General features: G+C 43.3%; 1 protein-coding gene across 2 annotated transcripts in view; it reads right to left on the reverse strand.

Moving 5' to 3' along the window:
• The window catches only part of LIMA1 (LIM domain and actin binding 1), a 113,614-nt gene that overhangs the window by 70,428 nt on the left and 25,650 nt on the right, over window positions 1–17,536 (reverse strand). For both annotated transcript variants that reach the window (XM_008062278.1, XM_008062277.1), the window contains exon 2: window positions 3,967–4,108. In XM_008062278.1, the coding sequence (XP_008060469.1) occupies window positions 3,967–4,085 (119 nt within the window). In that variant the 5' untranslated portion in view covers window positions 4,086–4,108. The remainder of the gene's footprint in view (window positions 1–3,966; window positions 4,109–17,536) is intronic.

A 17,536-nucleotide genomic window follows, 5' to 3' on the forward strand; every position in this document is an offset into this window, starting at 1 on the left:
GTGCGTTACCACACCCAGCTAATTTTTGGTTTATTGTAGAGATGAGGTCTTGCCAAGTTGCCCAGGTGGGTCTCGAACCTGCGGGCTCAGGCAATCCACTCACCTCGGCTTCCCAAAGCGCTGGGATTACAGGCTGAGCCACCGAGCCCGGCCTGGTTTTTTTTCATTTGGAGTCTCACTCTGTCGCCCAGGCTGGAGTGCAGTGGCACACTCACAGCCAACTCAGAGTCAGTCCACTGGGCTCCGGCGATCCTTCCGCCTCAGTCTTCCAAGTAGCCAGGTGCATGCTACCACACCCGGCTAATTTTTGATTTATTGTAGAGATGAGGTCTCACCAAGTTGCCTGGGCTGGTCTCAAACCCACGGGCTCAGGCAATCCACTCACCTTGGTCTCCCAAAGTGCTGGGATTACAGGCTGAACCACTGAGCCTGGCCTATAGGATGGTTTTAAAAACATGTCCAAAAAATCTTTGACGGTTCTTCTATCAGAAGGTGGAGTCAAATTCCCTTCCCCAGCCTTAGTGATTCACTTCTTTTTTTATTTTTAGAGATGGGGTCTCACTATGTTGTCCAAGCTGGGCGCAAACTCCTGGACTCAAATGACCCTTCCACTTCAGCCTACCAGAGTGCTGAGATTACAGGGGTGAGCCACCCTACCCAGCCTGTGACTCACTTCTAATGAAGGGAAAGTGGTAAAAGTGATACTGTATGACTTCCAAGGCTAGGTCACTAAAAGCTACATAACTTTGAACTCCCTCCCTCCCTCCTTTGTTTCTTCCCTCCTTCTGTCTCTGGATGCTTATCCTGGGAACTCAGCCACCAAACCAAACAGCCACATGGAACGGCCACGTGTAGGTGTTCCAACCATGGCCCTCGCTGAGATCCCAGATGACAGCCAGCATTAGCCGCCTGACTTGTGAGTGAGCCAGCCTTTAGATGACTACAGCCCTGCCTTTGGGCCACCCTGGTTAATGCTGAATAGAGCAGAGATCCTGCCCAAGTTGGAGATTCACAAGCAAAATAAATGCTGTCATTATTTGAAGCCACTAAATGTTGGAGTATTTTTTGTTTTGTGTTTTTTAGGGACAGACTCTCTAAAAACAGACAGTTTCCCAGGCTGGAGTGCAGTGACTATTCACAGGCATGATCAAGTACACTTCAGGCTCCAACTCCGGCTTCAAGAGATCCTCCCACGTCCCAAGTAGCTGGGACCACAGGCACACACCACTGTGCCCAGCTAGGATATATATATATATATATGTACGTTCACAGTGATAGATAATTGGAACACCATATTAATAAGTACCCCTGCCTGAGCTCAGGGGTTCGAGACCAGACTGGGAAACTTGGTGAGACCTTGGCTCTACAATAAATCAAAAAATAAGCTGGGCGTGGTAGTGTGTGCCTATAGTTCCAACTACTTGGAAGGCTGAGGCAGAAGGAACACCTGAACCCACCAGGTCAAGGCCACGGTGGCCGTGAGCATGTCACTACACTCCAGCCTGGGCTACAGAGAAACTCTGACTCAAACAACAACAACAACAACAAAACCCTAAATAAATAAATACCCCAGGTGATTCTTAAGATCAGGAAAAATTGGGGGACCTAAATTATACTCTTAAATTTCTTAATGTCAGGGATTAAGTCTTAACAGCTTCCTGTCCCTTTTTTCCTGAAATATCTTTACTGATTCTCTTTCCTTGAAAGGAATAATACATGTTTGACATAAAATTACAGCAACATAAAATACATAATGTAGAGGAGAAAAGGGTTCTGAAGGTTCACCCTCACCTCTGCTCCACCTTAAGCAATAACCCAAGTTAAGTTTAGAAGGGCAGTGTTTTCCACATAGCAGGTACTTAATGGATCTGTTATTAAAGAAAAGGTGGCCGGGCTCGGTGACTCAGCCTGTAATCCCAGTACTTTGGGAGGCTGAGGCGAGTGAAATGCCTGAGTCCACAGGTTCGAGACCCACGTGGGCAACTTGGCAAGACCTCAACTCTACAATCAATCAAAAATTGGCCAGGCGTGGTAGCATGTGTCTATAGTTCCAGCTACTTGGAAGGCTGAGGCAGAAGGATCACCGGAGCCCAGCAGGTCGAGGCTGCAGTGGCCGGGAGTGTGCCACTGCACTCCAGCTTGGGCGACAGAGTGAGATTCCAACTCAAAAAAAAAAAAAAGGTGACACGGTAGATAATAGTAACCACCTATTGGTATTTACTGTGTCCTAGGCATTGTTCCCAGAATTACCCTCTTCAAATCTTTATCACCTTCCACCTCATAAATGTGCAGAAGCTTCCCATTAACGACTCTACCAGTGAGGAAGCTGCCACCTGCCCTGGGCCACTCTCCACTATGGCACCTATTTGAACGAAGTCAATGCACTTGCCATATCTTGTATATTACTCCCACCATTCCTCGAACCTTTGTTGAGTGCCAGCTGTATTCCAGTCACGGTGTTACACACTGGGAAACAGCAAGCAGAAACAGGCCCTCATCTCAGAGAACTCGGGGCCTAAAGCAAGGTCAGCAAAATACTAAATATTTTAGACTTCTAGGGTAATATGGTTTCTGTTGCAACTATGCAACTCTGCTGGTGTAATACAAAAGCAACCACAGGCCGGGCTTGGTGACTCAGCCTGTAATCCCAGTACATTGGGAGGCCGAGGCAAGTGGATTGTCTGAGCCCAAGGGTTCGAGATCCGCCCAGGCAACTTGGTGAGACCTTGTCTCTATAATAGAAAAAAACTTAGCCAGGTGTGGTAGTGCGTGCCTGTAGTTCTGGCTACTTGGAAGGCTGAGGCGAAAGGATCACTGGAGCCCAGCAGGTCGATGCTGGGGTGGCCATGAGTGTGTCACTGCACTCCAGCCTGGGTGACAGAGTAAGACTCCATCTAAAAAAACTCCCAAAGAACAAAAGCAACCACAGTTAATACACAAAGGGGTGTGGCTGTGTTCTAATAAACCTTTATTTACTAAATGGGCAGCCAGTGGCCTATAGTTTGCCCCTGTAGTTTGCACTGTTCAGCAGAATTTTATCCAATGATGAAATGTTTTTGTGCCAATCAATATGATATAAAGTACTAACAAATAGTAATCGGACACTTGAAATGTGACAAGTGCAGCCAGTAGACCAAATTTTAAATGTCACCTAATTTTAATTAATTTAAACATAAATAGCCACATATATAGTGACTACCATATTGGAAAGTGCAGGGACTGAGTGTACTTAATGCTTCCTTCACCTAAATCAAAACTTGACTCAAAGGGTGGGCACAGTGGCTCACATCTATAATTCTAGCACTTTGGGAGGTCAAGGCAAAAAAGATTGCTTGAGCCCAGAAGTTCGAGACCAACCTAGGCAACATGGCAAGTCCTTGTTTTGACAAAAAATAAAAATAAAAACATTAACTGGGCATGATGGTGCGTGCCTGTTGTCCTACTATTTGGGAAGCTGAGGTGGAAAAATTACCTGAGCCCGGGAGGTTGAGGCTGTGATAAGCCATGATCGTGCTTCTGCACTCCAGTGTGGGTGACAGAGTAAGACCCTGTCTCAAAACAAACAAACAAACAAATCTTGCCTCAAAACCCATCTCAACTAGAAAGGCTTTCTGATTAGCTCCTGCCCAAGGTGGTCACTCTCTCTCTCTTAGCGAGACACTGAACTAAGTATCCAGTCCTCATGCCTACTCATTTTGGACTTGCTGACATTTTGCCTTATAATTATTTTATAATGATCTTGTTTTTGATAACTATCATTTGTGCTTGTAACTCTTCCTTCCCCAAACTAAATAAAAATTCAAAGACAGAGAATGTGTCACCATCCTCCTCCACGGTGCCTTGTGTACAGCTGAAAGCCCAGGAAGTGCCCAGCAAAGCCATTTTATATCATGTGCTTCCTTCACCGGACAGGTGGTAATGTGTGCTCAAGACAGATGGTCTTTCTGGATCAGAATCAGCACTTACTTGGAGAATATTTCTACAATAGCCGATGACTTGTTCTTGTTGACCAGAGAAAGTTCTTTGGCTGTGACCCTCAATGATAGTGAAGTCCATTGCCGTCTATTAAATGGAGTTGATTCCATCTTGTCTACAGATACCGGAATACCTATAATACCAATAAAGAAAGTCAGAACATTACACACTGAAGAGGATTCTCCAGCATCCAAGGATTGGCAGCAGTATAGTATGTGAGAGAGAGCAGAAAGCCCTAAAGCTGCAGACTGTGTAACCTTGGTAAAGTAATTAGTATATTTGGGCTGTAGTTTCCTGTAAAAGGAGAAGGTTAGCCGAGAGGATCTCTATGATCTCTTCCAGATTCATCATTTTATGACTGACCCCACTGTGCAAACAGCAACTGGCCTTTCCCTGAACTTAAGTCTGTTCCAAAGTCACATTTGGAGTGAAATGTTTCTCTCCTCTGGATTACCTCCCACGGGAGGTACAATCAGCGTCTCAGTAGAGTCAGGTCCAAATTAGGTTCTACCTCCATCCAAGTTTCTTTTGGCTGCCCGCTCTCCTCAAGCTCTGCGGCACTGGAGACAAAACATGGTATATAAGAAAGGGCAGGACTTTAAGGTGAGATTTCAGTGAAATTGTAACTGTTACCTCAAACAAATTACATAATCATTTCAGTTTTAGTTTCTTCAGGACAATACCTGTCTTTATAGGGTTTTGTAGACTTAGAGAGATAATATATTTAAAATAGGTAATTAGGTATGTTAGAGTAGTATAAGAGCATTTTAAATATAATATAGTATTGGCTCTCATCATAATTCTTTTTTTTTTTCCAGAAGGTGAGAAAGCAGGATTTACTGAGAGAACAGAAAAGCTCCCAGAGCAAGGGGACCCGAGGGTGTTGTCCCATAATTCTATTACTTTAAAGCCTTTTAACAATTAGGGAAGGCTGAGCACAGTGGCTCACACATGTAATCCTAGCACTTTGGGAGGCCAAGGAAGGAGGATTGCTTGAGCCCTGGAGTTCGAGACCAGCCTGGGCATCATAGTGAGATCTCGTCTCTATGAAAAATTTAAAAATTAGCCAGGCATGGTGGCACATGCCTGTTAATCTGGGCAGGAGAATCACTTGAGCCCAGCAGGTAGAGGCTGCAGTGAGTCGCGATTGTGCCACTGCACTCCTGCTTGGGTGACAGAGCAAGACCTCAGGACCTCAACTCAAAAAATAATAATAATAATAATAACCAACCAAACAAAAACAAACAAAAAAAATGATTGGGGGAAGTATAATGTACCTCAAGTTCTAGGAGATAAAGTCTCTATACTAAAATTCTTTTCCAAAATCCCTTTAAGCAAAAAAATCCATAAATCTGTACACCTGTGATATCACCTAGTCCCTACCCATTAGCCTGGATGGTTTGGTTCTTTTGCCCCAGTGATTACCAAAGGAGTGCCAGCCTTCATCCAGAAGAGGTGAGATTAGAAATGAGTCAGTAGTTTCCTTATTTGAAGAGTGAAAAACATATTAAAGTACTACATTGTCTCTAATCCAAGAGTCTTAAAACAATAAAATAAAGTCCTACTGATTCACAGTTTGCCTAGAGTAAAAGAAAGAACAAAGTACTATTTCAGCTCTCCTAACAAGCTCTCCTGACAAAGGCAGAGCGAAACTGATGGGGTAGAAGCTATGGTTCATCAGGTATTCCTGCTTCCAACAACCTTGACAACAGCGGAACACTCAGAGTCCTTTACCCAACAGCTCAGGCTGCCATGTCACACTAAAAGTCCCGTGATGCAAAGGGAGTGATAGGTAGCCCGAAAGTCCACACTCCTTTTCCACGTGTAATACTTATTCTTCCAACGGAAGCCTTGTCTGAACATACTACCAGTTTTGTTGTTTTGTTGATTTGTTTGCTCTAACCTCCATGTTGGAAAGCCACACAGGAAAGAGACTGGTAAGTCTAAGTGTGAGTGTTGGCCTCATCGTGTAAAGCAGTTTTCCTAAAACTTAGCTTTCCCATCCATGGTAATTGTACTTACTTCATAGTATTCTTAAGAGAAATAAAGAAGATAAAGAAGAGGAGGGCTGGGCGAGGTGGCTCAAGCTTATAATCTCAGCACTTTGGGAGGCTGAGGCGAGAGGAATGCCTGAGCCCAGGGGTCTGAGACCAGCCTGGACAACTTAGTGAGACTTCATCTCTACAATAAATCAAAAGATTAGCTGGGCGTGGTGGCTCGTGCCTGTAGTTCCAGCTACTTCAAAGGCTGAGGCAAAAGGATCGCTTGAGCTCAGCAGGTCAAGACGGTGGTGGCTGTGAGCATGCCACTGCACTCCAGGCTGGGAGACAGAGTGAGACTTCAACTCAAAATAAATAAATAAATAAATAAATAAATAAATAAATAGGCTACTGCCTTACTAGACTCTGGTGTGGCCACACACTCTTTGAGCTGTCACCATGTTTCCTGACTTTGGCCCTCTTCCCTACCTTAGGAGGTGAATCTGCTCACACGCTCTCACTCTCTCTCTCTTGCTCTCATTTACTTTTTAAATGAACTATATTTTCTAATCTATAAATAAATCAATAAATATTTAAAAAAAAGAAAAGACAGAAGCAACAAATAATTTGGCCAAGCTTAATTATGTAAAACCACATTAGTGACCTTGTAAGCCAAGTTTAGAAATGCTGACCATCAGCCGGGCTCGGTGGCTCAGCCTGTAATCCTGTGTCTTTGGGAGGCCAAGGTGAGTGAATTGACTGAGCCCGTGGGTTCAAGACCCATCTGGGCAACTTGGCGAGACCTCATCTCTATAATAAATCAAAAATCAGCCGGGTGTGGTAGCGCATGCCTGTAATTCCGGCTACTCGGAAGGCTGAGGCAAAAGGATCGCCGGAGCCCAGCAGGTGGAGGCTGCAGTGGCCAGGAGCAGCGACTGCACTCCAGTCTGGGCGACAGAGTGAGACTCCAACTCAAAAAAAAAAAAAAGAAATGCTGATCATCACTTTAAGACATTATTTTGTACAAATATGCTTCCAACGTAGGTATGGGTATAAATGCTAACAGTTATTTTACAGCAATCAATTCTGGATCAAAGAGACAGAAACATACAAATCTGTTTGCAAATCTGTTTTGATTACCCTTGGTAATCAAAAGGAGTTAATTTCCAAATCTAAGTTTATGGTCTTGATTACCCTCGGCAAGAAAGCCAAGGAAAGTCAGAACATCTATCTTGGGATAGAGCTAGGAGAAGTACACCTTACACTCAGGGAATGAGAGGGCTCTCACCCTGAACACACGTTTCTTCACAGAAGTGTACGGCCATTTCTTAGCAATGTGATTAGTACCCGTGAGACAAAGGCGAGGATCAGCACCAGATGTCTGATGGCCTCTGGTACTAGGTTACTGAATAACTACTTCCTACAGGATGTGGAGAAAAGTCCTTGACAGAATGGTGTATGTAATCTATTGGGCTTGCTGACGTGTAAACAACCACAGCGCAAGGCAGAATATGGTTAGCAGCAATGCATTCATGGCCAAAGAGTACAGAACCTGATTTTCTGGCTTGGTGGGAGGGAAGGGAAAAGACATCAGAATGGGCAGAAATTCGACAAAGGAGGAAAATTAACATTTAGGGAGAGAGTTAAACTCCAGATGCAAGAGAAGTTGAAACCTGACTGAGAAGAGCCTTGAAAACCATGCTCAGGAGTTTGGGCCATATTTCAACAGTGCAAAAAGAAGCCTGAGTAAGCAGAGATGAGTGTTCATGAGCTATTCCTTAGCACGAGCATGACCTTGGCAGCAAATACCAAAAACATAATTTCCCTGAGTTGCAATCCATATTGTTAAGATAAGATCTCTCTAGGCCAGGGGTGGTGGCTCATGCCTGTAATCCCAGAACTTGGGAGGTGGAGGCAAGAGGATTGCCTGAGCCCAGAGGTTCAAGATCAGCCTGGTCAACTTGGCACAAACTTATCCCTACAATTAAAAAAAAAAAATTAGCCAGGTATGGTGATTTGCGCCTCTAGATGCAACTACTTGAAAGACTGAAGCAAAAGGATCGCCTGAGTCCAGCAGATCAAGGTTATGGTAGCTGTAAGCATGCCACTGCACTCCAGCCTGGAGGACAAAGTGACACTTGCACTCAAAAAAAAACCTCTGTAGTGGATTACCCCTAGTCTCTATGGTGGAACACAGAAAGTTTCTGAAAAAGTAAATAATATAATAAATATAATCTTTTAAAGGATCATGCTTGGCCGGGCACAGTGGCTCATGCCTATAATCCCGGCACTTTGAGAGGCCAAGGTAAGAGGACTGCCTGAGCCCACAGGTTCGAGACCAGCCTGGGCAACTTGGTGAGACCTCATCTCTACAATAAATAAAAAAATTAGCTGGGCATGGTGGCACCTGCCTATAGTTCCAGCTACTTGGAAAGCTGAGGCAGAAGGATTGCCTGAGCCCAGCAGGTCAATGATGGCGTGGCCATGAGCATGCCACTGCACTCCAGCCTGGGCGACAGAGTGTGACTCCAACTAAAAAAAAAAAAAAAAAATTAAGTAAATAAATAAAAGATTATGCTTGCCAGCCACAGTGGCTCAAGCCTGTAATCCCAGCACTTTGGGAGGCCGACGTGAGAGGATTGCCTGAGTCCATGGGTTTGAGACCAGCCTGGGCAACTTGGCGAGACCTCATCTCTACAATAAATCAAAAAATTAGCCGGGTGTGATAGTGCATGCCTGTAGGTCTGGCTACTTGGAAGGCTGAAGCCGAAGGATTGCCCGAGCCCAGCAGGTCGACACTGGAGTGGCTGTGAGCATGCCACTGCACTCCAACCTGGGTAGTGAAGTGAGACTCCAACGCAAAAAAAAAAAAAAAAAAAAAAAGATCATGCTGCAGCGCTGTGCATCTTGCTAAGAGGAAGAAAGACTACAGTCTTAATTACTAGGCAAGAAGATCCCAAAAATGTCTAAGTGAGAGGTAATCAAGGTTTAAATCCTTAAGTTAGGGTAGGTGAGAATGGAGAGGTGGGAAGAGAGAATGGACAGTTCTTAGAATAAAATGAAATTTTAGAATAAGAGAAGGAATCAAAGCTGACAATATCAAACTTGAATGATTAAAAGGTTATGATGAAATTAGCCGGGCGTGGTAGCGCGCACCTGTAGTTCCAGTTACTTGGAAGGCTGAGACGGAAGGATCGTCGGAGCCCAGCAGGTTGAGGCTGCGGTGGCCAGGAGCAGCCACTGCACTCCAGTCTAGGTGACAGAGTGAGACTCCAACTCAAAAAAAAAAAGGTTATGATGCTACTAACAGAAAGAGTAAATAAAGAAAGAAGAGGGAGGATCAATGACGAGTTTTGCTTTACACAGGTTGAGTTATAAGTCAACAAGAAAAATCCAAGTGATATACAAGAGGAAACTACACATTTAAAGCTAAGGTTAGAAATCCGACTCTTGGAAGAAAACAAACATTAAAAATATCTACCTTATGCAAAGCACATATCTCATTTATTCCTCACAACCGCTCTACAAGATTGGTCATAACATTTTATGTTTATCATGAAGAAACTGAGTTTCAGAGACATTAAATAACTTTACAAAGACCACTTGACTACAAGGTAGCAGAGCTGGGATTCAAATCCATATTCTGTTTGATTCCAAAGTCCATTTTCTTTCCACTACTAGTTATGAATAATGATTAAAAATCACCACTTTTAGCCAAGGTAGAAAACTGGGTAGAAAAATCACTGAACCACCAAGCTGCAAACCCATGAAAATTCTTTCAGTAAGACAATAGTGGCAAGTATCTTTCCAGAATGGTGAGCAACAGAGATCATCATTCCTGCCTTGGAATACTCTCCATTGTAAATAAGTGTCTGGCTTTCATAAGCTTACATTAAAGGTGTGATATGTCTACCCACCCACCTGGTCTCTCCTAGATAAGAGTCCCATTTCAAACTTTCAGACTCCAAAACCCATTCTCCTAGGTCATATGCATTCAACTGTGAAGGAAGAACTGCTGGATTGGTAGACAGTAAGTTGCAAGAATTAAAGGAAAGGATAGGACAGAAATAACTCTAAGATTTTTAGTCTCAGAGACGGAAAGAATAGTGGTATAAAAAATAATAATGATTAAAAATAAAAATTAAAACAGAATATACAGAAAAAGGAGTTGTATGCTGAGAAGGAAGACACCTTCAGTTTTAGATACATACTGTAGATTTTTTCATCAAGAGAGCAGCTTAGAAATAAAGTTTTTGGCCAGGCACGGTAGCTCAAGCCTGTAATCCCAGCACTTTGGGAGGCCAAGGCGAGATGACTGCTTGAGCTCAGGGGTTTGATACCAGCCTGGGCAACGTGGTGAGACCTTGTCTCTACAATAAAGAAGAAGAAGAAAAAAAAAAAAAGTTGGGCATGATAGCGTGCACCTGTAGTTCCAACTACTTGGAAGGCTGAGGCGAAGGATCGCCTGAACCTAGCAGGTCGAGGCTGCAATGGCTGTGAGCATGCCACTGCACTCTAGCCTGGTCAACAAAGTGAAACTCTGACTCCAAAATGAAAAAGAAAAGAAATAAAGTTTTTATAGTGAGGGAACTGAGCCACATAATAATCTAATAAAACTATGGGATCAAAGTTACCAGCTGGTTAGAATTAGAGCTATACTAACTCCCAAGTTCAATGTTCTTTCATCAAACCAGGTAGCTTGAGGTGGGACGGCCACCTAGGGTGAGCTGTAGCCTCACCTAGGGTGAGCTGTAGCCTGCAGATAAAGATCTCTTGAACAAAGGTCCTTGAGAGGTTTAGGGGTGACTCACAGGGAAATATGGCCCCAGATATCTGCTTCCTCAAGCTATTGCTTAGGGTGAGGCCAGCAGCTACACCAGGAAATCTAATAAATTCATTTACAGACTCACCTGACCAAGGGAATCGTCTCTCAGAAATCAGGCTGGAACCAAAGCAAATGAACTGCCCCTACAATCAGCCTTACCCAAGACACGAATAAAATCCTGTTCTTAGAAATCTAATCTCAGTGGCCTCTTTTTTTTTTTTTTCTTCTGGAATTGTTACCTGTGCAAGCAGTGTAGCTGCCCAAACACTGAAAGAACCTCAAAGATGAGGTTGATATACCCAATGAGCAGCCATCTTCTGCCTAGTTCTGTCATAGTCTCTTAACTAGCTTGCCCTCTAATCAAGAACAAAATTGGTTTCTCAGAGGTAGCTATTGATTTGTTTTACAACCCCTTCCCCAGTCTGTTTTGTAAACAGGTTAACCAATCAGCCCCTTCCTGACATAGACCCCATCACCATGATAATAGCAGTCATGTGACTAGCCTACCAATCTACCTGCCTCACCTGACATCAGCACCTGTGCTTATTTGTCCCCTTCATGATCACTACCCAATCACCTTAATGACCTGCCCCCATCAAAGAGAAGGTTTAAAAGCATTTGACCTGAAGCAGCCATTTGCCATTGTTTTGTTAAGCACTGGCCAGGCCTTTCTTTGAGCTATGGTGGGCCTGCTTTTTTTTTTTTTTTGAGTTGCAGTCTCACTCTGTCGCCCAGACTGGAGTGCAGTGGCTGCTCCCTGCAACCGCAGCCTCGACCTGCTGGGCTCTCGCGATCCTTCCGCCTCAGCCTTCCAAGTAGCTGGAACTACAGGTGCGTGCTACCACACCCAGCTAATTTATTGTAGAGATGAGGTCTCACCAAGTTGCCCAGGATGTCAGCAAGTTGCCTGGACTGGTCTTTAACCCACGGGCTCAGGCAATCCACTCACCTCGGCGTCCCAAACTTCTGGGATTACAGGCTGAGCCACTGTGCCCAGTCTAGAAAATTATATTATTTCTAAGTTCATATTTTTGTACAAAAACTGTACAAAAAATTCTTAACCCTGAAAAATGTTTGGAAGTTAATTGCCTTTAACCTTTTATTTTTTAATATGGAATGTTTCACAAATTTGTGTGTCGTCCTTTCACGGCGGCCATGACACTCCTCTCTATCATTCCAATTTTAGTGCTGAAGCAAACACTAACTTTTACCTTGAAATAATTTTCCACTTACACAAGAGTTGCAAAGATAGTATAAGAGTTCCCATATACCTTTCAACGAGCTTTATCTTACATTACCATAGTACAATGATCAAAACTAAGAAATTGACATGAGTACAACACTATTAACTGTAGGCTTTATTTAAATTCTACCAGTTTTTCCACTGATGTCTTCCCTTCTGTTTCAGGATCATACACTGCATTCAGCTGTCATGTCTCCCTAAATCTCTTCCAATCTAGGACAGGTCCTCTCTTTTTCCTTGTCTTTCATGACCTTGACACTGTTGAAGAATACTAGTCAGGTATTATGTAGAGTGCTTCTCAATTTGGGTTTCTTAGTTTCTCCAATAAGAAGAATCTGAACTCCCATTGGAGAAGTGGTTGGTTCTGGAGCTGGTGTGGGCAACTACAAGATTAGCCTGGAATGTCTAGCAATGCTCAAAAACAAAACAAAACAAAAAACAACTTTTTTTTTTAAACCATGAAGTTTTCTTAGATTAAATTAAGGTTATTGATCTTTGAGCTGATGTACCTTTCTCAGTGCATCATACCAGAGGCTCCAAGACGTTGATGCCTCATTACCCATGATGTTAACCCTGATCGCTTGGTTAAGGTGGTTTCTACCAGGTTTCTCCACTGTAAAGTTGTTAGCTTTTTTCCCTTTGTTATTCATAAATATCTGGGGGAAGATACTTTGATCCTATTTCTCTTTAAACTTTTTCCCACTAATTTTAGCATTCACGAGTGGGTCTTCCCTATGGCAATTTTTAAAAAAGTACTTCCTTTCTAGCACTACTAGATGTTTCAGGCTTATCTTGTATTTTCTGTGCCCCAGCTCTGGACTACTTCTCCAAGGAGCTCTGTTTCCTTTTATGAGAGAATTCAAGATCTGAGCACTAGGTATGCTTATTACCACTGAAATGCTGCTGCTTCTAGGCTCTCTTAATGGATAGGACCAAGAAATATATGTATGTACACTAACCTATGTATACATACATTTCTCTATTTGTCCCTATAACTATCTATATACATTTTATTTTTTATATGTTGATTTATTTGAGATGGGGTCTCACTCTGATGCCCAGGCTAGAGTGTAGTGGCAGAATCATGGCTCACCACAGCCTCAACCTCCTGGGCTCAGGCAATCCTCCCACCTTAGTCTCCTGAGTTGAGACTACAGGCATGTGCCACCATGCCCAGCTATGTTGCCCAGTCTGGTCTCAAATTCCTGGGCTCAAGTATTCCTCCTGTCTCAGCCTCCCAAAGTGCTAGGGTTACAGGCATGAACCATCAAGCCCAGCCTATCTATATGTATTTTATAAATTATGAATTCATACTGATACTCTGACTACAATCCAACATCACAAGATTCATTCTAGTATTTCTTTTTTGCTCATTTGGAACTTCTTTCTCTGATAGCAAAAAGCCTAACCCCACAAAACTTTGATTTCTGGAAAGAGAACTACAATCTCTAAAATTACACCATTAACAGTTTCTTCATATATTTTTTCATTCCACCTAGAATAGTATCCACTACCCAATCTATTCACCTTTAAAGACTCAAGTGAAAAACTGCCTTCTCAAAGAACCCTTTCCGGAACTGCCTCATCCCATTCCCAGTCAGCATAGGTCACTTCCCCGCCTTACCATAACATATAAATCCTACTCAACAGCAAGATTCTTGAAGTCAGGGGACAGATCTACTTTGCCTCTTGCCCTTCTGACATTGGTAAGTGCTTTCTAAATAGAAGGAACTTTATAAATACATCTTGAATGAAACTGCACAAAGCTTTAAATGTTATCCAAAACCCAACTACTATAGAAAATGAATGCTCATCATGCAATCTTAAAGCTAGTTGTTGAGAAAGTACATATTTTTCAGAACTGTGAGTTATTCAGTAATTGTAGCATATTCAAACTGATATAAACTCAAGTGATATAAAAAATGGACCCACTAAATAACATAAAATATTACATATAAAAGGCTCACTATTATTCAGAAATATGATGACAGACAAGTCTGTAGGCATTTCAGAATAACCATTGCTACTGTTCTTGGAAGAGCTTCAGCCAGGTATCTGTAGAAACATGTATCTAGACAATAGGACAATTGTAACACTGACCAAATTCCCAGGGGCCAAAAAGAATGCAAATGTTTGCATCAGGATAGAGTCACTACAATAACATTTAAACTCTGCTTCATCTCCTTTTAAGGATAGTCTGTGCCTTTAAAACAGCTAAAATCGGGGCTGGGAGCAGTGGCTTACTCCTGTAATTCCAGCACTTTGGGAGACCGAGGCAGTACTGCTTGAGCCCAGGAGTTCAAGACCAGCCTGGGCAACAAAGCAAGACCCCTGTCTCTCCAAGGGAAAAAAAAAATCAAAGAATTATTCAGGCTTGGTGGCACACACCTGTAGACCCAGCTAGTCCAGGGTTGAGGCAGGAGGATTGCCTAAGCCCAGGAGGTCAAGGCTGCGGAGAGCCTCAATCACACTACTGTACTCTAGCCTGGGTGACAAAGAACCCAACTCAAGAGAAAAAAAAAAAGCTAAGTTGGGCCTGGTGCCAGCATGGTGGCTCATACCTGTAATCTCAGCACTTTGGGAGGCCAAGGCAAGAGGATCACTTGAGACCAGGAGTTGAAGATTAGCCTAAGCAACACAGTGAAATCACATCTCCACAAAAAATCGGTTAGGCATGGTGGCAAACGCCTGTAGTCCCAGGTACTCGGGAGGCTGAGGCTGAAGGATCACCTGAGCCCAGAAGGCTGAGGCTGTGGTGAGCTGGGATCCTGTCCAGCCAGGGTAACAGTGACTCAAAAAGAAGCTAAGATCCAGAGCAAAAGCAATGACAAAGAAGTTATTATATGTCAGTGAGAAGCAATTTCACTTCTCAATTTTTCTCACAGAATCCTCCTTTTCTCCCTCTGCTCACCTTTACTCCCAGGAATTAATAAAGGGTCAGTTTCTCACCTCTCTGAGTGAACTCACCTAATCTTAGGTCACTTACTTGATTCCTAAAGCTGGATCATAAGCCCCAACTTTCCTCACTTTCAGTCCAATTTCTACAGCATGTTGATATAACATGGATGATAGCATAACAAAATATATACAAGGTTCGAACTTACCTCATTGTTGTGAGAATTAAACAAGTTCTTCAATGTCAAGTATATACAATACTACCTAGCACCTAATAAGTGTTTACTACATCTTCATTATTAATCAGTAAATGCTATTTTACCTATTCCCTTCCTTTTCTTTTCTCTCACCTAAGGACTCTGCACAAGCTTTTCCTCCTATCTCTAGTCAGACCCAACTTACCTCTTGATCAGGCCTTTCCCTGAGCATGAACACACTTTCCCTCTGAACACACTGCTACCCCTGGTCTGGAAATGCTTGAGCCTCTGCCCGGCCTTATGCTCCAGGTACCAGTTTAGGTGACACTTTTTTCCAGATGCCTGCCTTGACCCCTCAAGCTTGAGTTGGGAGGTTCCTCTTAAATTCCCAAAGTACTAGACCTACCCCTGACTGATTATGTCATAATTTTTTGATCATACTGTATTTTAACTCTCAGAACAGTGCCTGACATATGGTGGGCACTCAAGGGTTTGTTAATGAAGAGGAGTGGGGGATCCCAAGTCTCTGAAATCATTTTTTGGATTCAGCTATTTTTAGAAAATAGCATTTGGAGGGAAAAGAAATAAAATAATATAGAAGATTGTGTTTGTTCCAAAATAAATCATTCCATGTTATGGAAAACCAGTGGACACAGCCATAAAAATGGTTGCACTGCACCGAATGCAGTGGCTCATGCCTATAAACCCAACACTTTGGGAAGCAGAGGTGAGAGGACTGCCTGAGCCCACGGGTTAGAAACCAGCCTGGGCAACTTTGTGAGACCTCATCGCTACAATAAATTTAAAAAAACAAGCCGGGCTCGGTGGCTCAGCCTGTAATCCCACGCCTTTGGGAGGTTGAGGTGAGTGGATTGCCTGAGCCTGCGGGTTCGAGACCTGCCTGGGCAATTTGGCGAGACCTCATCTCTACAATAAATCAAAAAATTAGCTGGGCATGGTAGCATGCACCTGTAGTTCCAGCTACTTGGAAAGCTGAGGTGGAAGGATCGCCGGAGCCCAGTAGGTCGAGGCTACGGTGGCCAGGAGCATTCACTGCACTCCAGTCTGGGTGACAGTGAGACTCCAACTCAAAAAAAAAAAAAAGATTTAAAAAAACATTAGCCAAGCATAGTGGTGCGCGACTGTAGTTCCAGCTACCGGGAGGACTAAGGCAGAAGGATCGCCTGAGCCCAGGAGGTTGAGGATGCAGTGGCTGGGAGCATGCCACTGCCCTCCAGCCTGGGTGTCAGAGTAAGACTCCAACTTTAAAAATAAGTGAATAAATAATGGTTGCCAGCACTCAACTCATGTAAAAAAAAAAACTGAACCTCATCAACACAGATGGTTTTAGTTAACGCCCTCTGCTGACATAATTCAGGTGTTTTCTTACAAATGCTAATGAATAACTCTTTTGCTCTACAGCTAACAAAGACAAATAAGAATTTTAGAAACCAAAAGGAAGTTGACAAAACAGAAAAATGCTTAATTTAGTAGGTCACACAGGAATGTACACAGAATCACCTTGGAAACTTGTATACAATATTGACTTCCAGGGCCCATCCCGCTGTCCCCTAATTAATTAGATCTGGAGATGGGCCCAGGAGACCAGTTTTCAACAAGAACCTTGAAGTGACTCTACCGTCAGAGGTTCCCCCATCATGCATTGGAAAACACTGAACTAAAGGGCTTAAGACCAATATGAACTTCAAAAAAAATGGAAAAACAGTAACATAAAATATTTTTATATTGTCCACTTCAATTTTATATTGCCATTCAAATTTGGCAGTATAAGCAAAATGGCTGCCTTTGGCTGGATGTGGTGGCTCACGCCTAAAATCCTAACACTATGGAAGACAGAGGCGAGAGGACTGCCGGGGCCCAGGGGATTGAGACAAGCCTGGACAACTTGGAGAGACCTCATATCTACGATAAATGAAAAAAAATTAGCTGGGCATGATAGTGCGTTCCTGTAGTTCCAGCTACTTGAAAGGCTGAGGCAGAAGGATCACCTGAGCCCAGCAGGCCGAGGCTGTGGTGGCCGTGAGCGTGCCACTGCACTCCAGCCTGAGCGAGAGTGTGACTCTGGCTCAAAAAAAGAGACTGCCCTTTTAAAGTACACTGAGGTTTGAACAAAAAATGAATCTGGGACACTAAACTGATCAATTTGATCTGCTTAATTTGATGATCATTATCTACATTCACCTAGAACTTCTCTGCCTAGATGGCACAAAATCATTGTGTAGACCAATGACTCACAATAATAGAATTGAGCTCTTTTCACTCTTTTTTCTTTAGTTTGGTCTGTTGCTGAATTTAAAATGCTACCTGAGCCGGGCTCGGTGGCTCAGCCTGTAATCCCGCGCCTTTGGAAGGCTGAGGTGAGTGGATTGCCTGAGCCCGCGGGTTCGAGACCCGCCTGGGC

Source organism: Carlito syrichta, unplaced genomic scaffold, assembly GCF_000164805.1.
Source record: "Carlito syrichta isolate Samal-C Ts95f unplaced genomic scaffold, Tarsius_syrichta-2.0.1 Scaffold305684, whole genome shotgun sequence".
In the NCBI taxonomy this organism is placed as follows: Eukaryota; Metazoa; Chordata; class Mammalia; order Primates; family Tarsiidae; genus Carlito; species Carlito syrichta.